At 42.5% G+C, this 25345-nt stretch overlaps 1 protein-coding gene across 6 annotated transcripts in view; it reads left to right on the top strand.

The window, feature by feature from the left end:
- Positions 1 to 24830, top strand: part of KATNAL2 (katanin catalytic subunit A1 like 2) — a 40156-nt gene extending 15326 nt beyond the window's left edge. For 3 of the 6 annotated variants that reach the window (XM_020806533.3, XM_020806531.3, XM_072992970.2), the window contains exons 5-16: positions 888 to 1017; positions 2527 to 2628; positions 3709 to 3807; positions 7201 to 7278; positions 8522 to 8620; positions 11239 to 11302; positions 12897 to 13015; positions 15596 to 15687; positions 19019 to 19129; positions 20095 to 20257; positions 21525 to 21627; positions 23622 to 24830. In XM_020806533.3, the coding sequence (XP_020662192.3) occupies positions 888 to 1017; positions 2527 to 2628; positions 3709 to 3807; positions 7201 to 7278; positions 8522 to 8620; positions 11239 to 11302; positions 12897 to 13015; positions 15596 to 15687; positions 19019 to 19129; positions 20095 to 20257; positions 21525 to 21627; positions 23622 to 23761 (1300 nt within the window). In that variant the 3' untranslated portion in view covers positions 23762 to 24830. The remainder of the gene's footprint in view (positions 1 to 887; positions 1018 to 2526; positions 2629 to 3708; positions 3808 to 7200; positions 7279 to 8521; positions 8621 to 11238; positions 11303 to 12896; positions 13016 to 15595; positions 15688 to 19018; positions 19130 to 20094; positions 20258 to 21524; positions 21628 to 23621) is intronic. The other 3 variants (XM_020806532.3, XM_020806534.3, XM_072992971.2) reach the window with 3 other exon arrangements.
- Positions 24831 to 25345: the final 515 nt, after the last annotated feature.

The raw sequence follows: 25345 nt of genomic DNA, 5'->3' as shown, positions 1-25345 counted from the left end.
CTGTACTGTATGAGCATTCTGTGCAACCTCAAAGGTTAAGTTGACCCCGTAATGTGATAGATTTTACCTTGCTTGGTGCTCATATTCTTTGTGACTACATCTGGAGTTGCCATATAGCGAAACTGCTCAGCATCCTTGAAACAGCCATTTGCAAAGCGTTCTGCACCAGTGGTCTACCAAGGCATCTTAGGAGAGTCACATGTGTTCCATGGGACCTGGAAGCTGCACCATGGAGACCACATGTTGCGTGTAATTGTTACTGCCATTCTGTTGAGGACCAGGTAGATCATCCCTGTTCTGCTGGATCTAAGAACTCAATTACTGGCAAAAAAGGAATAAATTATTTGTTCAGATTTACAGTGATCTCTTACAGGGATGAAATTTTCAGATTTGTTTGCATCTTCCAAAATTCACACAGAATTTATCCAGGCAGAATTTTGGGAGCTGCAGCCGAAAGAATAAAAGTCCACAGAGCAGTTTTCAGTGCCTACACATGGGCTTCCGCCATCATTTTTCTCAAGAAAAAGCAGGCTTCCCAGTGGGGACTGGGGTTGGCAGGGCTCCATAGGAGCTGCAAGGGCTCATGCATGGGTGGTTCTTCAAGAGGTATCCTCTGTAGAACCTGGTGCAGCATGGGAAGTACCCGTCCAATAAGCTCTTGCAGCTCCCATGGAACCTTGCCACTTCCAGCCACCACCAGGACAGTTTTTCTCCTTGAAAGGAGACAAATGGCGATGGAGACCCACATAAAAGTAATGAAAGCTGTTCTGCAGAGTACTATTTTTTTGGCTACAGCTGGCTTCTTGGCCAGGGAAGGAGACAAAATGACCAGCATTTCAAGACAGAGGATACTTTTAATCCTTCCTAAAAGCCTTACTGTATCCTAGGGCAGCCAGCAGCACGTTTCAGAATCTCCCGAAGATCAACCAGCGTCAGACAACGCAGAGGCCGATGTCAAAAGCAACGGCAACTAGGACATCTGACTGCAAAAATTCCAGCAAGGAGAGTCCTAAAGAGGTTAAGATTCCCCCTCCTTTTCTTTCACTTTTCCCTTAACGTTTCGAATGCAGTTCTTTCTGTTAATGTGTTTCTTATCTCTGGTGACCCTAATAGGGTTTTTGAGGTGTGAGGAGTTTAAGGAATGGGTTTACCATGGCCACCCTCTCCAGTTTCCATGGCTGAATGATGATTTGAACCAGAGTCTTCTGAGACCTAATCTGTTCACCATGCTGGCTCTTGGAACGCTATACTTGAAGCAATTGGATATGATAAGTGGTAGATTTGGGGGACCTCGCATCAGTAATATTTTATATTGTAGACATTGGCTTGGCTCTGGGTTGAAGAGACTATTCTCTCAAACTGAACGTTGAGTGGCTCAATAGGAAGATGGCACTGCATATTATGAAGCTGCCTAGTGTTTATCTGATACATACTTATGCCTCCTTTCTTTCCTCCAATAACCTCCAGGGGTGACATACAGGCTGCTTCTCTTAATATCTGTCCTCACAGTATTGGTCTGAAGTTAGACTGAGAGAGAGAGTGACTGGCAGACCCAGTGAGCCTCAAGGCAAAGTAGGTGGGTGTCTCCAGTCTTCGACTCAACACTCCGTCCCAGAGATGAGCAATCTCAGTGGAGATGAGTGGAAATTAAAAGTGGCATCTGTGGCCTTTAAATAAAAGTGGCGGTCTTTAATTTGCAAGATCTGAGCAAGGCTGTTAACGCTTGGACCTTTTGGAGGTCACTGATTCACTCAACAACACATAACAACGATATGATGTATTCTGCGTATCTTAAACTACGGACATTTCTTCTGACAGCGTTTGGTCCTCGTTCCTCTGCACCTCATTCAGCTTTTCTTAAATGTTTTGCATGTTGATTGAACTGATAGGAAGACGGAAATGTCCCCTTTTGAAACCTCTGCTGATGCGGAAGCATTCTGTTTCTCTACCTTCAGTTCTAAGAGTTTTCTCTCTCATCCAGAGTGTAGGTTAAATACCAGAATAATTAAATGTTGCGGTAGACCAGTTTCTTTTTGAGGAATCCATAGTTTTTCACAATCTGTTCAATTGGAGGCTTTACTGTAATCTTTAAAGCCCAAACTGATTTTCTTGTGAGATTCTTCGGTGTTTTTCCAGTAGCCAACGTTCATTTCCAGTATGATCTCTGGAACTACTACTTTTCTTAATTTAGTTTGAATATCAGGCATTTGTTGCTCTGTACAGTATATGGTAAACAAGCATCTTCGTTGTAAAATATTCAGCAGTGCTTTGTTTGCATGGGGAATTAATGCAATGGTCTAAGCGTTACTACATGGTTTGGCCGCTTCTCTCTTTGGGACTGAAATGTATATTGAACATTTCCATTCTTTGGGCTATTAATGTGTTTTCCATATTTGCTTAACATACTCTTGTTAGGTTTTGATAGGACCTCTCTCTGTCGCTTAAAATAGCTCTGCCGGTTTGTTGTTTCCTGCTGGAAACCATAACACAATTAATTCCAAAACTGGTTGCTGTTTTTCTTTCCAGCAGGAGGGTGAAAGTGCTCTTAGTCGCATGCCGTCTGAATTTGGTTTAAACGTATCTGCAGTCCACAAAGGAGGCAGTGGAGAAGGTGGTCATCCTCGAAGGGTTTGTCAAGATCTACAAGATTTTTTGGATGTCTGTGGGTGAAGACTATTAGAAGGGTTTTGCGGGATATTTAAGATGTTGATTTGTAGGAGCATCACCCCAAGACCTGTCTCGAAAGTTTGGGTTAGCTTTGGCACTCAGAATCCTTGGGCAGCCGCTAGTGGCTTCTCAGCATTCTGTTCTTGCCCCTTTCCGAGTCTACCTTTCTGTGTCCTGTACATCCTTTGATATAAACACTGTAAGAGATCAAAAGAGCAGCTAAGCCCTGCTGCTCAGAGTGGTGCTGGATAAATCCACTGGGATCCACTGAGGGAGGAGGAGAGCCTTTAAACCCAGAGGCAGAGATGATGTCATGTCAGAGTGGGTGTCACAGCTAGGCAGAACCAAAATCACATTTATTTATTTATTTATTTATTTATTTATTTATTTATTTATTTATTTATTTATTTATTTATTTATTTATTTATTTATTTATTTATTTATTTATTTATTTATTTATTTATTTATTTATTTATTTATTTATTTAACTTTTATGCCGCTCACTCTACCCAAAGGTCTCTGGGCAGCTTGCAGCAATTAAAATACAATTAAAATAGATACTCTAAAAATTGCCATCAGGACCCACAGTTGATATTATTTCAGTTAAAAGCCTTCTGGAACAAGAAGGTTTTGACCTGGTGCCAAATTGTCATCAGCATCGGCGCCAGAACGAATATCAGTTGGGAGGGCATACCATAGTCTGGGGGCAGCTGCCAAAAAGGCCCTTTGTCTACAAGCCATCCTTCTTACCCCCTTGAGGGACGGCTCTTTCAAATGGGCCCCCTGGCTAGGTCTTAACTGCCGGGTGGGCTCCTATGGAAGGAGGCGGTCCTTCAGATATCCAGGGCCCAATCTGCAAGGACCACCCATGTCCTTCACAGCACAGATCAGCTGATAGATCTTACCTCTTATAGCCATTTGGGAGCCTTTCGCGCTGATCTGTTTTATTAATGTCTACCACCCTTGCCTTCCCCCTCAGTTTTCAAATTCATTCCACAATGCAGAGTTGAATCTCGTAAATGCTATTTGTTTTTCTGGCAGGGCCAAATTATTGACTTCCGCGGGATGATCCAAGATGCGATCAAAGGAGCATCCAATGAAATAGCCTTGCATAGCCTCAACTGCAATCCAGATCCTTCGGTAGGTAATGTTCTTTCCAATGTGCAAGATAAATCTGAGACAGAATCAACGATGGGGGGGGGGGGGAAACCTGAGTGGAAATGAAAGTAACACATGTGACATTGAAATTTCTGCCGTAAGAATCCCCTTAATATTCCCAAAAATCTCAGATTCTTTAGTGATGAAAACTATTTTCATATCTGTCTGAAACTTAAGAAAATAAATGCGGCTTTCTACGATTTCCCAAAATTAGTACATAACAAAATAAAGGCTTGTAAAGTACCAGAAGCACTGGGGGCACACCATGGGGTGGGTGCGAGAAAAGGTGTTTCTTGGAATTTTGTTCAGCAGAAAGTCTTTGGTGCAAACCATCTACCCCAGAATCTCTTCCCCAGCAAGGATTACACCCTGTATCCATTGTGGGTGGATGTGGCAGATTACGCCAAAGAGCCGTGGGGCTATGTGCCATTTTATATTGCATTACTGTATTGGGCATGATTGTTTTAGTACAGTGGTGCCCCGCATGACGACGATAATCCGTCCCATTGAAATCACTGTTTAGCGAAATCGTCGTCCTGGCAGAGATAGTGATCTTCAATGTAGGAGGTGCAACTGAAGCATGCCCTTGATTCTTAGCTACGATACAGCACCAAAAATGGTCCGAAGCTCAACATCAAAAAAACTAAGATCATGGCCACTGGTCCCTGTCACAACCAAGGGCTCCCTAGAGAACACCTGGAAGGCGGACAGAGAGTAATCAGGAGTTTGCACACCCTTAAAAGTGCTGAGGGAGTCCTGGGACCTCCAGCAAGGCATGTACACAACCCCCTTTTACAAGTCTGCCCTAATAAGAACACTACTGTACCTTAGGATATTTCTGATAGAAAACCATGTGGGTTTTGTAGTCATTAGACTTACTATGCACCACAGGCAGGACTCATTAAGTAAACTAGGTCGAGGCAATACCATCAGGTGACCTATGACAAGTTTACTGTTCAAGAAACCAATTGATTTTTATAATGATTACTGTATTTTATTAAAGAATAAAGTAAATTCCATAAAGAAAAAGTCAGTTTATGCAAAAGCATGCAAATAATCATTTTGCTGGTTAAGTACAAAATTGTAGTGAAGTAAAAGAAATCATGAAAAATATACAAGTATCCAAAAATAGTAAACAGAATTCAAAAATCCAAGAAAACAAATAAAAATTGGTTTAGAAGGCAAATAGGAAAATGCCTCTCCTCTAGTCCAATCAGGTAATCCATCAGGAAAAACAAAATGAAGAAAATAATCCAAATGAGTAAGAAAGTCCAAAGTCCATCATTATCCTGTAAAAAGAAAAATACTGTACAAAATTAAAATCCTGTAAAAGAAATATCCTATTCTACTAATTCTACTATTGCTATAAACTAAGCCATATTGTTCTGGGAAGTTGGGGACTTCCTCTTCTTCTCAAAAACCACAAATCACCTACGAATAATCCACCAGACATTGTCTATAGGTAAAAGTTCCTTTTTCAAGCGTAGCTGGCATATCCTTATCTTCTTCTCCTCACTGTGACATCCAATCACAGCACGTTGTTAGGTAAACAGTCCTTCTGTACCACCTGACTTCCTTCCCATGGGTAACAGATGTTATTTGGGTTTCAGTGGTTTTGCCATGAGTCACAACAAAGTCCATCTATCTTATCATGGAATGTCCTTCTCATGCCCTCAGAAAAGCATTCTCTCATCTCTTACTAGCAGATACTTTGTCAGCATTGCAAAAATCATTTATGCAGAGAACCAAGATGGAATCCCTCTTGCATTATTTACCTACTACACAACCCATCTTCAGTACAAGATCTTAACCAAATATCCCATCTCATCACAGTCCCATCACCTCCTGGCAAACAGAAGGGGAAGATATGGAGGCAGTGACAGATTTTACCTTCTTGGGCTCCATGATCACTGCAGAGGGTGACAGCAGCCACGAAATTAAAAGACGCCTGCTTCTTGGGAGGAAAGCAATGACAAACCTTGACAGCATCTAAAAAGGCAGAGACCTCAGCTTGACGACAAAGGTCCGCATAGTCAAAGCTATGGTTTTTCTAGTTGCGATGTATGGAAGTGAGAGCTGGACCATAAAGAAGGCTGACCACCAATGAATTGATGCTTTTGAATTGTGGTGCTGGAGGAGACTCTTGAGAGTCCCCTGGATTGCAAGGAGAACCAACCTATCAATTCTAAAGGAAATCAACCCTGAGTGCTCACTGGAAGGACAGATCCTGATGCTGAGGCTCCAATACTTTGGCTGTCTCATGAGAAGACTCCCTGGAAAAGACTCTGATGTTGGGAAAGTGTGAAGGCAGGAGAATGGGATGACAGAGGATGAGATGTTTGGACAGTGTCACCAAAGCTACCAACATGATTTTGACTAAACTCCGGGAGGCAGTGGAAGACAGGAGGGCCTGGCGTGCTCTGGTCCATGGGGTTACAAAGAGTCGGACACGACTTAACGACTAAACAACAGGAACAGGATACAGTACCCAGGGCTCAAGAAAATCTCTTGTGGCTATTCGGACAAGTTCTCATTATTTAGAATAAATGTAGGGGAAAAAATCCAGACTTTGGTGTGCACTTTGTAATACTGAACATTCTTTTCCATACCATTGGCTGTGCAGCAGTGATGCTTGATTGACCCACGAAACAGAAAGAGTCTCCAATTAAAGCAGCTTAAGTGTACTTCATTATAATTTTGAAATGGACTCTGAAAGGCATATGCAATAAATCAATGAAATACATGCACACAAGCCAGTACAAAGAAATCAGTATGTAATCAGAACACAGCCCCCCTGTGCCTCCATACAGACTCGAGTTGCGTGTAATTCCCCCACCTCTGCACAAAGGTACAGTGGGGTGGACATTATATCTAGGGCTATGTTGAGTAGAATATCAGTATATCAAAAGTCAAACGTATTAATAGGCTACCTAGGAATACATACGCATGTATGGCTTCAATTTATATTCAGAAATACCATGAGTTACCAGTAACAAATTGTATATTCCAGAGTATTACACCTGTTAACATTTATTATATAAACATTGATCTTATTTATGTAACTAAGACTTTTAATATGAAAGATGATTACCATAGATATTTAATCAATGTGGAATAACATGCCCAGAGATACCTGCTTCTCTGGATAACAGATGCAGCCGCTTCCTTGTATGTTTTGTCAATGAAAGAGGGAGTGTAAATGAACCAAAGGATCTCGTCCCACGTAGGGGATGAGGTTGGGATTGCAGAGACCTCCTTGCAGAAACGCTTTTTAGACATTGTCTTTAAAGTCACATGCAATAATGATAGCTGCAGATAATTTGAGCAGTATTTCCACCTGCTGTGTAGAGCCTTATTTGTTCTTTCCTTTAACAGGAACGATTGCTGAAACCTCTGGGTGCCTTTGTTGGGATGACCAGTGAAATGAGAGAACTTGCAACTGTTGTGAGCCAGGTAGGGGGGGCAGCACTCCCTTTCCTGCCCGCAAGCCTGTTCTGAATGCTTAGTCTAGTCGCTAGAGGAACTAGTCCTCCTCTTCTCCAGGCCTCAATACCAAAAGCTAGAGGTGGACAAGGAGAGGACCGTCGGTGGGTATGGCCGCTTTGGGGCAGAGCCTGGCAGGAGGGTTTTCAGCAGGAGTTCCATGGCGGTGAATTCTCACCGTTGTGCCATCTCCATCCATTTCATTGGGGCCCATGACATCCTTCCTAGGTTGCACTCTGTGTCTGCGTGTGGGCATGTGTGCACACGCACAGGAAGCAGTCAATGACAAAAGCAGGAGACCCAGGCCTGAACATCTCTGTCCATGCGTCTCCGGGTCACTACTCTGACGTGGGGCTGCAACAGCACTCAGAGGGACTTACACGATAGAGAAAGTCTGGAGTAGCCATTCTCAACAGGGGCCACGAGGACCCCTGTGGGCCCCTGGCACGGATTGCAAACCATACCACACGCATCACTTTATAAGATACATTATGTAGCTTCTGCAATCCTGGTTCTGCCTGTATGTTTTTCATATTGTGCTTACAGTGGCCAAAAAAGAAAAAAAAATGAGAATGGCTGGTCTACCGCATTTCTGTCCAGAAGAAGGTGCACTTTGTTATAAATACAGTATATAGAAGTCTAATATGTGGTACAGAGAGCTGTGGAAGGTGGGGTGAGGGGTGATAAAGCATTCCAATGAATTTATTTGGAGGTCTTCTTTTGGGCTGCGTTTTGCCCTGCTCATGTGCCTGAAAACTCTCCCCTGCTCGCCTAGCAGCTCAGCCAGATGCCCCATCTTTTTTCGTGGGATTTGCTCCATAGGTGAGAATGTTTAGGATCTCTCGTCCTTTATAGCATTAACAAATGGAAGTGATGCAGATCAGTTATTTGTTACGTTGCGTGCCATCAAGTCATAGTGACCCTCATCGGGCTCTCAAGATAGGTGAGAATATTTAAGGAGTGGTTTTACCAGTTCCACTCCCCCAGTGGGCTTCCATGGCTGAGTGGGGATTCGACCCTGGGCCTCCTGAGTCCTAACGCATCACTCTATCTACTACACTTGGTCTCCAAAACTCTCTGTCCCTTTTTGGGTTGCTGTTTATTTGAACAGATCCCATCTCAGCCGAGTGTACTTCACAGTGTGGTTGTTCATGACGATTGCACAAGCGGAAAAGGAGCCCTGTTTTTAAGAAGAGCCACCCGTGTCTTTCAGGATATATATCTCCACAATCCGAACGTAAAATGGGATGACATTATTGGACTCGATGCAGCGAAGCGGTTAGTCAAGGAAGCTGTTGTGTATCCTATAAAGGTAAGTGCGTGCAAAACTGCTCTTGGAGAAGCCAAAACCCTGAATCTGTAGGAACGATTGTCACCAAAATGTTACTTTGCAGCTTCTCCCCCCCACACACACACTTTCTTTGATTTCAAAGGTTTTTGCTTAAGAGACAGGTTGAGGGAATATTGCTGGGGGAGGCCACAGCAACGGGGAGTAGCAGTCTGAGGCTGACTGGCATTTCATTCCCCACCACCACCGTCTTGCCTACCAGAGTACACTTTTGTTCCGGCACTGCTGCGTTCTGGCCATCAAGCTGCGCTTTCCTGTTTCCATGCTCTTAAAGCCAAATCTGTCACCATCCGCAGGGTTTCAGAGAAGGGTCTTTTCCAGCCTGGGAGTTTCTGCATGAAAATCCGGGCCTCAGCCATTGAAACACAGCTCCTCTTCCAACTCACGCTGACATCACATTCTTGTGAACTGGAATCAAAATCTTATTTATTTATTTTAAAATATATTTACTCCACCACCTCAAAGTGTATTATAAACCCCGCCCCATGAATGGATGCAGCACTATAAGCCATTATTCTTTGATTCTAATCTCCAGGCTACCCAAACAACAGTAGCAATGGAAAGTCTGCCTAATTTTGGCCACCAGTTTCAGTAAACATCCACCAACTGAAAAACAGCAAGGCATCAGGAATGGTATTTTTGCCCCCAGAACATACAAAATCCAATATTACTAATTACGGACAGTTCTGTTCTCATTCATTGATCAAACAGGATGACTCTCCAAGAGTTGGGGTACATCTGTAATAGTTCTCATATACAAAAAAGAGAGAGAGAGAGAGAGAGAGAACTGATTCTGCCAACTAACGGCCAATCAGCTTATTGTGTGTAATAAGTAAGCTCTATGCTAAACATCTCTGTAACAAACTAATTGATTTGATCCAGGATGGAAATATTATGGCAGTAGAGCAAACAGGATTCAGTCAGGGGTGATCCACTCTAGGTCACTGCTTTGTATTAGCTCATCTCATTGATAAAATATGTAAAGGAGGCGTGTTGTACACAGCATTTATTGATCTTAAGGCAGTGCTTGGTTCCATGCCGTGTGTACAACTATAGGAAAAATTAGCCTCCTTCACAACTATAGATCAAATATGTCTCTTTTTACTTAAATTAAATCTTTACAGCACCTTCTTAAAAAAGATCCAAGGTGACTTGCATCGAAGATGGGTGGTATAGAAGCCGAATGAATGAATGGATGAACAAACAGATACTAAAAAGAACCAAACAAATACCACACTAAAAACTGTAAACCAAAGTGACACCAAAGACACATACAAAGCAGTAAGTTGCAGCAAACCATTTAAAAATCCTACTCATGCAGCCAGTCACTAAGAGAAAGCTTTCCTGAAGAGGAAGGTATTTGCCTGCTTGCGGAAGGACAGCAAAGATGGGGCCAGGCTGGCCTTTTGTGGGAGGGAGTTCCAAGGTCTGGGAGCAGCCACAGAGAAGGCCCTCTTCCATGTCCCCACCAAACCCACCTGTGAAGCTGGCAGGACCAAGAGAAAGGCCTCTCTCGATCATCTTAGCACTTGCGCAGGCTCATAAAGAGAAATAATGTTCCTTCAGATAACTTGGGTGCAAGCCATTTGGGGGTTTATAGGAAACAGATCAGCCACCAGTGAAACTGCTGTAAGGAGGAATCACATTGGAGGGCTATGTGACCAGCCCCTGTTAGCAATCTGACTACTGCATTTCTAAAGTGCTTAGTGTGATTCCAACCCTCAGTTTTACCATGAAAGTTGAAGAGCAAGATTAGAAGCTTAGACAAACATGTACTTTTAGTGGGCCTGCAACAGCTCTATGTTTCATTTTCCTTTGCACCTCTGATGATTGAATTATCTCTGCACCTGAGACTTTGGAAAGATGCTACCGGTTAAGAGGACTGTACTGATCTAAATGGACAAAGGATTTCATCAGCCCTAAAAAGGTTTCCTCTATTTTCCTTAATTACTGTGTATTCCTAAAAATAAGACAGGGTCTTATATTAATTTTTGCTCCAAAAAACGCATTAGGGATTATTTTCATGGGATGTTTTATTTTTTTCATGTACCGTACAACAAATCTACCTTTATTCACATACAGTCCCATCCTCATCTTCTGGTTACTGCACAAGGGTGGAGGGCGAGGCTTCACTTAACTGGGGCTTATTTTTTCCTGTAAAATCCTACTAGGGTTTATTTTCAGGTTAGGTCTTATTTTTGGAAAAACAGGGTAGCTTTCTCCAGACATTTCTAAGGCCAGTAAAATTGGGAAGTTGATGTTTCCCCTCTTGCTTTGGATGTTTTCAGATGAGGGTTGGCTTCTTGCTCTCTTACTCACAAGCTCTGGTGCAGCTGGAAGCTCTGAAGCCCCTCTGCAAATTAACCATTTTGTGTGGTTTTGTACTTCCGTTCCCTGTGTAGATTGTGCATACAGATAAATTGCAAAGTGCCCCCATGGTTTATGTGTTCTGCACATAAGTGGAAGAACTGGCATCAGGGTGGAGGGCTGAACCTTGTATGCTTGAGTGCTGGCAAGAAAGGCTCTTTGGCACAAATTATTAACCTTTTCAAAAAATTTCATATTTCCTCTTCTTTCTGCAGTACCCACAATTGTTTACAGGCATCCTTTCTCCATGGAAGGGGCTGTTGCTATATGGTCCTCCAGGTATTCTCTGTATAACTATAGTTTTATGAGTCTAGCTCTGTATTAACATCTGCCTTAATTCTTATGTCTTTTAGCGGAAGGCGAACCTAACATTTTTAATGGTGATCACAGCAGACGCTTCATTCTTGCTGTGAACTGGGGCTGTATAAGACGTCTTTAATAATAATAATAATAATAATAATAATAATAATAATAATAATAATAATAATAATAATAATAATAATAATAATAATAATAATAATAATAATAATATAGTGGTGCCTTGCATAATGGGTGCCCCGTTTAACGACGAATCTGCATAGCGATGATGAAGAATTTGTGATCGCTTTTGCGATCGCATAACGATGTTTCCTATGGGGGAAAATCGCTTTGCGATGATCGGTACCCTGTTTCGCTTACCGATCATCACATAGCGATGATTTTCCCCCAGCTGATCGGCGGTTTCCAAAATGGCCGCCGGGTAAAACAGGGACGGATCCCTTGCTTACCGGGCAGCTAAAATGGCCGCCGTATGGAGGATTTTCGCTTAAAAGGTAAGTTTTAAGCCCATTTAATTTCGCATAGCAACGAAATTGCTTTGCAGCGATTTTTGCTGCACAGATTATCGTCGCTATGCGGGGCACCACTGTAATATTAGTATTAGTATTAGTATTAGTATTAGTATTAGTATTAGTAATAATAATAATAATAATAATAATAATAATAATAATAATAATAATAATAATAATAATAATAATAATAATAATAATAATAATAATAATAATAATAATAATAATAATAATAATAAAAAGGCACAGTGGGGAATCAAACTCTCAACCTCTGGTTCTGCAACCAGAGATCAAAGCCATTGAGCTCTCCAGATTAGCATTAAATTGGTTTGCAGTTTTGTTTTGTTTTTTCCCATCAAACCAGATAACCTTTTACAGAACTGTATCTGCATGTATTTAAATAAATAGGCAATCGCCATACCTGGAAATCTGCAAGAGTGTTTTCTTCTCTTGTTCTGAACTCACTCTTGGGACAGGTTTTCATGGCAGTTACAATGTACTCAGTCACCTCTGATGTTTATTCATTCATTTCTCATTGCCTACTATCTTATATTTTTGTAGAACAGTTTTTGTAGAACTGTCCAGTGTAGGCACTGTGCTGGTTTTATTTAGAGTCCTTTGAAATGATTTATGTCATTCACTGAATGTGCGATGACGGGCTAGCTGCTCCATGCAATCCTGGTAGCATGTTTTCCTTAGGACATCCGTTCCAGGGGAAACCTGATTTCTCCAGAACTTGTACCACAAGATTAAAGTTTTTTGGAACAATAGAATTTTTTTGCCTGGTGCTTGTTTCCATTGCAGTTAGTAGTATTGCTTGGATTCTGCTGATAATAAAGCCTCTCCTTTAATCTGCTTTTAAAATAATGTTAACTGGGGGTTCTTTAATGGAGACAAGTCTCTCTTTGTCAAACAACTCAAGAAAATGGTTTCTTACGGGAATCCAATGCATGTACATATATCCCCAGTAGGAGCAATGTAAAGGAATGCTTAAGATCACCGTAAGACTGTTGAGACTAAATGTCTTTTTTTCCTACACATTGTAGGTACTGGGAAGACTTTGCTAGCTAAAGCTGTTGCCACTGAATGCAACACAACCTTCTTCAACATCTCAGCATCTACCATTGTCAGCAAATGGAGGGGTGATTCAGAAAAGCTCGTCAAGGTAAAAACGATTTCTGTTTTCCTTGTAGAGCAGCAGAATGTAACAATAGCCTACAGAGTTTTCTAATGAGATCGCTAAGGCAGGAGTGGACTCACTTCAATCTTGTGTGGTTTCCTTCCGTACCTTCTTCATTACCATGGCCAAAAAAAAGTTTTATGTGGCTCCTCTAAACTGTACCCTAAATATTCTATTTATTGGAAAAGCGAACATAGACAACTGTCTCATTACAGCAGTTCCAGCAGCCCTAGGAAGCTTCAGGCTCTCAGTATGAAGTATCATTGACTGCAAAGATTAAAACGGTCATATGATGTCCACGTCAGAATTGTTTTCACAGTTGATTTTGCATGAAGTCCTCTTTAACAAGAAGACCAATAACACATGGTCCTTTAAGTGATAAAATCTCAGATTTCTAAAGCAGAATTATATTTCTAAAAGGAAATCAACTAGCTCCTCTCTTTTCTTTTTGAGAGCCACAAAATGCCAAGTTTTATGTTTTTCCCCCCATTTATGTCCATAATTCAAAACTGTGTAGCTTCGTCACCTGACCGTACTTTTCAAACTGTCATTATTCACATCTCGTTTTGGAACAGGGAAGTAAAAGGAACAAAGTTGTTTTCGTTCAGTCTGACGTTATTTTAAATTCCATTTGTTGAAAAGTCTTATTTAAAAATCTACAAATGGTGCAATAACACAGGAAGGGAAATGTTTTAATCTCTGTTGGCTGCTTTAGGATTTGCCCGGAATCCCTTTCTGGAGTCATTTTCTTCTATCCTATTACTCTCCATGGACTTGGGTAGGATTTAGCAGAAAAGATTTAAAACATAAAGACAGGATTATTTATGTATGTTTGCTCTTTTATAAGCCTTGCAGATTTAAGAAATGATTTGTGCTCTCATGCCAAGGCAGTATTTCAGATAAATTTCTGCAAATACTCTTGTAGCATGTGTACCTTCTTCTCTCAAAATATAACCAACTAATATCAGCCAGACCCCACAGCAAGAGCAGAACACATGACACATTAACACAGTGTTTTCTTTCTACTAGTCTTTATTATATTTGTACCTTATCTTATATGTGATGGCTGGATAGCTCAGTGGTTTAGGTAGGTTGTGAATTCGATTCCCCACTTGTGCCTCCTGGGAGAAGAGCCAACCTGCGTAGCCTTGGGCAACCTGCACAGTCCCAAGGCCCCCCCTAGAGGAAGGGAAGGGTAGTGTACTTTGGAGGATTCTCTACCTGGAAAACCCTGGAAAAGGGTTGCCATAAGTGAGAATTGGCTTGGCAGCACAAGATTATTATTATTTACAGTCCTATGAATTTAAAATAGTTTACTGTAGATTCTGTCTCTGGATAGATCATTGCATGAAACAACAGTGGAGTCAGAATTTCATTAAGAGGTATATAAAGCATTTGGACATATTGGTTTGTTTCTGTTCGGTGCTTTAAACAATATTGCTTAAGTGGTAAATAAAAGAAACTTGAGTATTTGTCATGAATCTCAATGAAATATATCCAGATGGCTTGAATAAGAGTCAGTTAAAGATTTGGCTCTTTAGGCAGGCCTTCCCTCCAGTCAACACTTGATTTTTTTTTTCTCTTTAGTTTTCCTTTTCCCCCATCTTTAACTTCTAAATTTGTTGATTTAATTATATGATTGTTTTATGATGAATGTTAATGATGTTTTATAACTGCTTGTAAGCCGCCCCGAGTAGACTCTGTCTAGAGGGGTGGGGTAGAAATCGGATAATCAATCAATCAATCAGTCAGTCAGTCAGTCAGTCAGTCAGTCAGTCAGTCAGTCAGTCAGTCAGTCAGTCAATCAATCAATCAATCAATCAATCAATCAATCAATCAATCAATCAATAATCTGAATAATAGCAAAATAATTGGAACGGTTAGCCAGAATTCTGTTACTGGCATGAGCCCAGTGATATAGATCTCATCAGCACATAGCCACTCGTTCAGTTCTAGGACCTGGTATGATGCATTTTGACCTCTTAACTGGAGTGATCTTCTGCTGAAACGTGTGTCATTGGGGTCATGATGGCAGGCATAAGTCATAGGATTCTGGCCTGGGTTAAACTTTTGATGTGATCTACAACAGGAAGAAGCACTTGCAGATGTCAGTGGATTTCGACATCACCAAGAATGTTTATGTTAAATCAAGAACGTTTAACATAAATTCTTTTTAGGCTACACCCTCCCAAGCTCACCCAGTGTGGTTTTCTTTGTGTTTCCAACAGCGTTCGCTAACAATTTAACAGGAAGCCTTTTTTTCATAAATTCTATTGTAAAGAATAGAAGTTATGGCATGGAGCAGGAATGTATACTTTACATATAGCCATGTCCGCACATCTGTTGCAAGGATCTCTCATAGCAGGAGATAAGAACGATTTTCACATGAACCCCAAAGAGCCGATGGATAATTAAAGTAGACAGTATGGGGCTTGGTGTATTCTTTGTCTAGCTTAGCGTGGGCCAGCTTTGCTTATTCTTGCACCAGGCTAGCCTTTCCAACTTCACACAGCTAGAGAGAGGATTTCTCGATTCATCTTTTCTTGACCTTTCCCCTCTGAGCAGGTGTTGTTCGAGCTTGCCCGCTACCACGCCCCCTCCACAATCTTCCTGGATGAGCTGGAGTCCGTCATGAGTCAACGAGGCACCGCTCCAGGGTAACCTTGTCCTTTTCTCTGAGTTTGTCCCTGCCAAGGGGCTTTGGAGATAAACCCATACATGCTAAGGGTGGCCAAAGCAGCATCGAGATGGAAGAGGATGATCTCCCACTTCCACATCATTCCTCTGGATGCTGATTGTGTGGAGTGGGCCGCCAAGCTCAAAGTTCAACTGTGCTTAAAAGAGTATGTAGGATGCTGAAAGACTGTGCTCCTTTGCGGCCTCTAAGTGACCCCATGAGCCCAGTGTGGGCTGTTTGTGGTCAACTAGATGTGCTGGACTGTACTTTCCATCAGTTCTCCCTAGCCAGCATAGTTGATGATGGGAGACAATGGGCGCTACGGCTCAACAACCTTTGGAGGGCCTTGTCTTGCCTGGCCAAGCAATTGAGGAAGGAGCAACTGCATTTGGTTTGTAAAGCCAAGTGCGTTGTCCCTGCAGGTCAGTGATTTCAGCTGCTGAACCTCAAGTCCAGTTCTCAAGGCATCTGGTATATAAACCAAACAGCCTGGACGATGCTATAGCTTCCTATGAGTTTCCTTGTCTTTATAAAACATATCCTTAAAATAAAGGGACGTGGTGGCGCTGCAGGTTAAACCACAGAAGCCTCTGTGCTGCAAGGTCAGAAGACCAGCCGTCGTAAGATCGAATCGATGCGACAGAGTGAGCTCCCATTGCTCATCCCAGCTCCTGCCAACCTAGCCATTCGAAAGCATGTAAAAAAATTGAGTCAATAAATAGGTACCACCATGGTGGGAAAGTCACAGCATTCCGTGTCTAGTCACGCGACCATGGAAACTGTCTTTGGACAAAACACTAGCTCTACGGCGTGGAGATGGGGATGAGCACCATGCCCTAGTGTCAGACACGACTGGACTAAATGTCAAGGGGAACCTTTACCTCTCCTTAAAATATCACATAATTTCCCCTCCCCCCCCCACTCTCTGAGATCTTTTGGCAAGGGTTTGCTCTCAGTCCCACCCCCATTACAGGCATGGTTTGCTTAGGGCTCAGGAGAGGCCATTTTCTGTGGCCATTTCCAGTTTATGACATTCTCTGGCCCCCTCCTTGCCATGCTTCTGCCGGGAGAGGAAAAGCTTCCTTTTCAGCTGGCCTTTGATCTTGGAATGCACCTGTAGGATGGTGGGGGATGCTTTCTTAAGTTGGGTGTTTTAAATTTGTTTAAACTTACTTTAGCTAATGATGTTTTTAACGTTTTAAACATTTAATATTAATATTAAGAAGTGTTTCAAAGCAGAAGGGTTTGTATTTTTTGTTGCTTTAAAATCTGCTTCGGTAATGTTTTTACCTACCCTGTTTCCCCGAAAATAAGATCTAACCTGAAAATAAGCCCTAGCATGATTTTTTAGGATGCTTGTAGTATAAGATCTACCCCCAAAATAAGCCCCAATTAAGTGAAAACCCACCCTCTACCCTTGTGTAGCAACCCGAAGAAAATGACATGCCTGTATTTGAATAAATGTAGATTGTTGTACATGAAAAAAAATAAAAGATCCCCTGAAAATAAGCCCTAATGTGGTTTTCGGAGCAAAAAGTACTATAACACCTTGTCTTATTTTTAGGGAAACACAGTAACATTTTTAATATAATATGCATTGAATACTTTTTAAATATTTGAATAACTTAACTGTTTTTAACTTTTAAATAGTGTCCTTTTTAATGATGGAAGATGCCTTTGGTCCTCTTTTAAGAGAAAGGAGGGGTAATTTTTAAATAAATAAATAGGTATTTTAAATCCATTTAAATTAATAAATAAATAAATCTTAATCTATTGAGCTTTAAAGTATGTATTTTTCAGCTGTTGTACACTGCCTTGTATCCCTTCTCTTTGAGAAAGATGGGATGTAAATAAAGTAAAGAAATAAACAGATAAAATTGTTCTTGAAGTTGGTTTGCAGGCCATGGACTGCATTAATGGTAGGAATACTGTACTCATATAATTAGCATGGCATTTGTGAAAGGTTTAGGTGGTTGGACTGGGCCTTTCCAGACAGAAAATCTTGAAAGCTCCCCTCCCCACCTGAAATGCAAGTCGTAGGTTGAAATCCAGTAGTACGTCACACATAGAGTAGCCAATTGTATCAGTGGGGATTTGCTGAGTCCACTTCTCTGCACGTTCCACTGATTCAGTGGGCCTTCTCTAGTGGCAACTTACTCATGGATTTCATCCATAGTTGGATAGTACTTCCAAAGACTGGAGCCCAGGGGCAGAGCTGATCAAAATATAGAAAGGATATATCTCATGGATGTGCCATCATCAAGTGATAAATCATGTACATTTACATTTTCCCAGAGATCCTTTGATTCTAATGACAGCTGTAAAATAATATAGTTGGGAGGACCTCAGAAAGAATACAAGTAAATACTGTACACAGCTGGGAAGCCCCTGCCTTATAGCAGTGGATGGTCCCTTGACTCTGAACTCTTTGGCAAAAGCCCTTCCCAACCAGGTTTCTTGAAATCCCTCAGAGGGAAGTCTTAAGTGGTGAACCGGGGACTTGCCTCAGCAAAATGTGTCTTTTAATAAACCTCTTCTAGTCTCAGTAAGCAAGCGTATCCCCTCTGATAGAAGAAACCTCTGCTCTTCTGAATGTTGCAAGCAGAGATCAAGAGCTTGCTTGAGAAGCCAGGGCCCTTGATGGTTGATAGTTGAATGGTGGGATAAAAGCTTCTCCTGTTCTCGACTGTGGTACAGTCCTCACGAGTCCTCTCTGTATCGAACAGGATAGGAGAAGCACAAGGTTGCAGGTGTATTCATATAATTCCTTTTCATTTCAATCATCTCTTCCACTGGAGAGCTTCTCATTGTGTTGTGCCACACTGTGAATTGGATAAGATCCGATCACCTACTGAGCTAGTCCCTCCTGCCTTGTATTACTCAGATCCACAAAGCCAGCCTTCTACCAGTGAATGAGGGTGGCTTCTGTCCTCTGTAATTATCCCGGGTGAGCCAACTCGAGGCTTAATAGCCTTCTCACTAAATGCCAGCTCAGGGCTGCTTGTATTAATCTGCATGCAAAGATAAAACTCCAAAATGTGCATTTCCTTGTACTCTTACGAGTGGATTCGTTGCAGAATTAACTTCTGGGCATTAATCGTCATGAAGTTTGACATAATGCTTCGGGTTTAGCTAATGGAACTGAGCCATGCTTGGAGTTTGGAATGTGGGGATGCAGGAAAGAGATTCACAAAACCCATAACGAGGTTTCCGCCTCTGAAATTCTCCCAGTCGAAACAAAGGCTGTCATCCAGATGCAGCCATGGGCTGAAACTTCCCCCTTTTCTTGCCTCCCCATACATCTCCAATAGTGGTGAACATGAAGGAAGCCGTCGGATGAAAACCGAATTATTGGTGCAGATGGACGGCCTGGCCCGATCGGATGATCTTGTCTTTGTTTTAGCGGCTTCCAACCTGCCCTGGTAAGAGATCGGGAGAGTACGTTTTGAATACATTTGCGTGAGCCTCTAAACACAGATAAAGATTTTACTTAGTCTCGGAGCAGTAAAAGCCTTGATATTTGCTTAAAGCCTTCAAAGATTAATTGGGAGCTTTTTGCCTTTTTTTATATTACTATTATTATTATTAAGGTTTTGTTGGCTTTTGCAATTCTTCTTGTTTGTGCAGCCGAAGGACATAATCCTTTCTAAAGTCAGTGTGTGCCAGGGCAAGCCAGCTGCTAATATTTAAAAAGGGGACTTGATAGCCAAGTTATTTACTATGGTTAAGCTAAAGAAGGGTTTCAGCAAAGAAACTCATAAGGTGCTTAAAACATTCAGCGCCCAGAAAAGATATCCTCTATAAATAGGGAGGGTTGGATTTTATTGGTATTAAAAGGTGACTCCTAGAAGTTTCAGGATAAAGCCTTTCAGTTGTTCTATTTTTTTCATGCCACATAGATTGCAGAAAGGAGAATGATATGCTAAGGAAAATATATGCCATTAGGTACTGGAGGCAATCTTGGGAAATAGTATATGCAGGAGACTAGAAGCTAACCTAAGGTCTGGGATGTTGCTCCTACTGTGAATTTCATTAATGTGGCCCATTCATACCTGCAACTTGTTGTTTTATACTGCTTTAGAAAACGGAAATGTTACTTGGGCAGGGAGGAAACAGCTTCCCAAATCTGCCAGCCAGGATTCTGGGAGTTTTTATCCAAAGAAGTAATGGCTCCAAGCAGCAGCCCTGGAGGGATAAACATGAAAACTCAAATAAGCCCTGACTTAGTTATGCTCATTGGGGAGCTACAATCACACTTCTCACTAGGCTTTCAGTTATTCTATGAAGACATCACTTCCAGAAGTGATAAGGTTCCACCATATCTCACTCACCGGCCCCTAAACCTTCTATGCTTCTATTTCCTGGGATGCTCTGTGCTCTTTTCAAGGGAGTTGGATTGCGCCATGCTGCGCCGGCTGGAGAAAAGGATCCTGGTTGATCTCCCGAGTAAAGAGGCCCGTCAGGCCATGATCCAGCACTGGCTTCCCCCGGTGAGCAATAGTGGAGGAGTGGAGCTGAGGACGGAGTTCAACTATGCCTTACTCAGTCAGGTGAGCAGGAAGAAGTTCTGGTTGGAGGTCACTGATGGGGGAAAAAAACTGAGAAAGCTGTTCTGGTTGTCACATTGCATGCACGAGGGGAGTCTTATGGCACGGCCAGTGACATGGAGCAAATGTTGCTATGCAGGCACTCATGAAAAGCCAGGTCAAAATACACTCAGGGAAAGGCCAAAAACTGAACAACGGTTTTGATCTGTATCAGCAAATGAGTTTCAGCAGCTTGCATCTCGGCTGTGAGCATGTCATTTGTAATTTTTATGTGTCTTCCTCGCCCCCTGAGCTCTCAGGCCACTCTAGAACATTTGCCTTTACAACAGGGATGGCTTGCTTTGCCTGAAAATCCTACCTGTCTTCCTGGCTTCTGTGCATATTGTTCTTGTTGTTTTCACTTATCTACCACCCCATAGCGCTAGATCACTCTCTGGGCAGTTTGCAACATAATTATGCAAACAACACTTTGCCCCACCAACGAGTTGGGTACCCATTTTACCGACCTTGGAAGGCCGAGTCAACCTTGAGCCAGATACCTGAATCTTATCAGGATCAAATTCAAGTCGTGAGCAGAGGCTCGACTGCAGTACTACTGTTTAACCACTGCACCATAGGGCCTCCTCGAACTGAAGTGCAGAGGAAACGGGGAGGTTGAGGGAGGGTGGCAGATGACATCATCACCCGTTAGTAACAAATTCCCAGGGCTTCAGCAGTGGGAATCCTGGGTTCACTGGTCACAGGCATGTTGATATAGAGACACTCCTTCAGATATTTAGGATTGTAGTTGAGGTGTAATGAGCTGCTTTCATTTGAATAGGATAAGGATTAGAAAATGCCGTAGTGGGAAAACTGTACTCTAAAAAGGTCTGCTAAGTTGGCTGGATAGTTCACAGAGTTAGGTCTCTGGCTGAAGAACCAGAGGTTGGGAATTCAGTTCCCCACTCTCCCTCCCAGCAAAGTCCGCTTGTGTAGATCTGGGCAAGCCACAATGGTCCCGGGATGCCCCCAAAAGAAGGGAATGGTAAAGCATTTCCGAGTCCTGTCTGCCTGGAAAACCCTGTAAAGGTTCTTCATAAGTCACAATGGACTTAACAGCACATAATGATGATTAATCCATCTGCTAACCGTCTTACGGCACAGTCTTCCCTGTGGCCTCTTCCCGCTTAGTCACTTAATTGCTCCTATTGTGTGAAAGGCTAGCTTTTCGGCAGCCCGCACTAGGAAGTTTTGACAGACTAAAAGTCCCATCTTTCCATTTACATCTCAGGAGATGGATGGATATTCCGGGTCTGACATTAAGTTGGTGTGCAAAGAAGCTGCCATGCGCCCTGTGAGAAAAATCTTCAGTGCCCTTGAGAACCACCAGCCAGGTAAAGTAACCCTTTCCACATCCAAGCTGCATGGACTCTCACTGGATACTTGAAAGAGGGCCACAGGAAGAGGGGCTGAGCTAAGCTTTGAGGAGCAAGCGGTGAAAGGGCAGACCTCTCTCTAGGCACACACCGGCAGGTGGCCATATTCTGTGTCCTTATGTTGTTGTGATGGAACATCACGTTTTTTTCAGATTAGAGCATCTCATGAATTCATGACCTTCCAGAAGAAGCCTTCCTGTTAGTTGCCCTGCTCAGGTTTTGCAAACTCCAAGACCCTGGCTTTCCTTTCTGGAGTGAATCCATTCTATGTTAGGTCTTCATCTTTTCTTACCGTCTTCCACTTTTTCTAGCGTTACTGTCTTGTGAATCTTCTCATGTTATGTCTAACGGACGACAGCCTTATTTTTGTCATGTTGGTTTCAAACGAGAGCTCAGGCTTCGGTTGATCTAAAACCCACAGAATTTTTTTCCTTTTCCTTTTGCCAATCTATGGTACCTGCAAAGGTCTCTTCCAACACCACATTTTGAATTCCTCTTATAGATATATTAATTCTGATGTGTGAAGAACAGTTTTTTTCCTTTGACTTTCCTGTTAAAGGAATCTCTACATTTAATGGCCAAAACACTTTACCTGCCCCAAGTTCTCTCTAAGCATGTTATAAATCCATGCTATGAGACTTCCCCCCCCCCTTTTTTTCACATTTTGAATGTGGGAGGTTGGGTGACCTTCAGTAGATCAACAAGGATTTATTATTCTCACTGTTCATGAATAGTAGCCAAAAAGCAACTGTGTTTTTCTCCACAAATGAAGAAAACAGAGCTTTGTATGTGGTTTACCTTTTGGCATTTGAAACAAATTTCTGCATTAGGAATGATTGAGTTCGAACCCTAGGTCTTTTTGCCCAAGGCTCCAGTTGCACCGTCTCAATGCCCCAGTTAAAAAAACCAACATAGATTCCATAAGTCTTGAAGTCTACAAACATTCTGGCATTACTAGTGCCTAGTGGGACTGAATCAATGAAGCCTGACTATGTTAAGGCAGGTCCCTGTGTTCAGTGATTTATTATTTATTTATTAGATGTATATACATCACCGCCCATCTAGAATGTGTCTACTCTGGGCGGTTTACATATAACATAAAAATAAAATCCAGTGACAGAGGAATGGCAGGAGCGGTGGGGCTGGGAAACTGTCCAGTCCACTGGCGCCCCACCCTCCTGATCCCCCATTGCAGGCACAGCATGCCTTGACTTGGCAGGTCCTTGGCACACGTATTTGTCAGAAAACCCAATGGCTGGATTGGCTGACTGGGAATTTCCATCTCATTCTTTCCTCTGGGTTCAGAGGGAGCTTACGGCCGTTCCTAAAGGGAAGTCTTCTTGACCTCCAGGAAGCTGACCATCTTCAGTCACTGACTGGTTGATGGACGGAAGAGATTCCATGCAACTAAAAAGATACCAGGGGCATGCTCTGCACAGCCCGTCCCTATTCCCAAGTGCCCTGAGATGGGTAGTGTTTTTTTTTCTGCCAGCCATTTCCTCAGTACCTATTCCCAAAATCTTACACTGTGGGGTGGCCTGGCTGGAGGCCAGAGGTCTGTCCCAGGTGTCATTGAGGCTCTGCCTAGATCCCTCTCCAGACATTTAGGGACATCCGTTCCCAGAAATGGCAGCCAGTGTGGTCAGGGGCAGGAAATGGTGTCAGATGGACCCCAGACTATGAAAGCCAAAAGGCTGCCTTAAGAGGCTACTCCTCTCCAGCAGCAGCAACGTCAAGGGGGTGATCGGCCGAGGAGGGTGCTACAGAATAGGCCAAGTGGAACAGCGGGCAGTAAGGTGGGGGAGGAGGCGGTCTTTGGAGTCCCATGACTTAATTGTCCTCTTGGCTTCATGCTGATCGTAAGGCGATGTTGAGCGGCGTACTCGCCCTATTCTGATGATCAAAAGGACCAAAAAAATGGATTTTTGAGTTCATGTTTTCCTTCTGTCCAGATAGCGGGAACTTACCTGTGATCCAACTGGACACCATAACGACAGAAGACTTCCTGGATGTGATCAAGCACACCAAGCCCTCCGCTAAGAACCTGAGCCAAAAATATATCGACTGGCAAAGAGAATTTGAGTCTGTATGAGCGGGACGAGGGCTTTGGGACTGTAAGCCACGGTTTCCGCTCTCTCTCTCTCTCCTGCCACCAAAACGCAAGCCCATGCAAGAGGTGGAACTGTGTGGTTTTTTTTAGGTCTTTCTTGGGAAACGCAACATCAGGAGAAACTGGGGCCATTCTCAAAAGTGCACGGCAACAGCTGATGAGAGAGGGACGCCAGCTGCTCACAGAGTAACTCTTTGGCCAGTCGTTCTTAATTAATATGCAAGGAAAACAGTTTTGCACTTTATTTGATGCCTGTAACCAAATGGTGGTTTTTAATTTTAAAGCATCCAGCTGACCATCCCACAGATGGACCGTATTAGTCGTTTGTTACTAGTGTTCTTCATTTTAGAGAAACGGGGACAATATTGCACCACTGAAAGTGACAAATGCTTAGCTGGGTTTATATAGCAACTGCTTCCCCCTCCAAATATCCTCCACCCGATGCAGTAACACATCATTTTTGAACTGGATCGGGGTAATGGGAGTTGCAGTAAAATCCATGCGGAAGGGCACCCAATGACAGGAGACCCTTTTTTATATAGTAGATCAGATACATTTTTTCCTTCCCAGAGAGAGGAGTTTATTAATAAACCCGTGCTTTCAGTAAAGCCATTGCTACAATTACAGTGTAATAATTTAACACTCGGGAGCACAATAAAGTGATCATAAAGGGCTCCCATTCTTATAGCTTTGCAAATGGACCAGAAAACCCATTTGCTGTCATTAGAAAAGTTAGTTCCTTTTGGTGCAGTTAACACGTGTGGGAAGGAGAGGGTTTGCTCAAATTGCAATCTCATTTTATAGCTGTACAAACAAAACCCTATAAAAGTGGGAAATGTGTCCCTATGGTTTTTTCTTTCTAAAGGATTCTCTCCCATTTGTGTTTGGAAAGAGGTAGAGTCCCCCACCCGTCCAAAGAAACCATACAACTGTTCTTAATAGGCCCCTTGTGCAGTCTTTCATCGTCTATTGAGTTGCGTTGGACCAAATGTTTCTTTCCAAGCCATACTTGATAACAACCAACACCTAATTAAAACATCTGTAAAATCCCGATTGTTTGAATTTTAACATGAAATCTGAAAAACAACCCTTATGGCTATTAATGGACTGGCAGAATTTCAGCCAAGAACAGAAGGATGACTTTAAATAAAGAACGGTGGGTTATATGGCAACCTGACTGTATTTAAGTTGGATCAGAAGAAAGAAAGAGGCTGCCCGTCATCAGCAGCCTAAAAAGAAGAACTTTTGGTATCTTATGACACAGGTTCTTAATGAGCAGTTTATCCTATTCTTGTGCTGTGAAGCTTTGTTTTTTAAAGGGGACCATGAGATGGTGTGGGTTGACTGGAAAAAAACCAAGCTTTGTTCAGGAGACTGTTTTGCTCAGGTAGCCACACTAATTCAACCCCTTTTGATCAACACATCACCTCTTTGGATGACACCACATTAAGACCTGAGTACGGCCCAGAGGTTGGAGATGGGAGAAACTGGTTTTACGGCTCTATTTACTCAGTCCTCTTGCAGAACTGTTGTGTTGATAACAAGCCATTTGGTCAGTGCACACCC

The sequence above is a fragment of the Pogona vitticeps genome, chromosome 2 (assembly GCF_051106095.1).
Source record: "Pogona vitticeps strain Pit_001003342236 chromosome 2, PviZW2.1, whole genome shotgun sequence".
NCBI lineage: Eukaryota > Metazoa > Chordata > Lepidosauria > Squamata > Agamidae > Pogona > Pogona vitticeps.
This window is presented reverse-complemented; position numbering and strand designations above follow the sequence as displayed.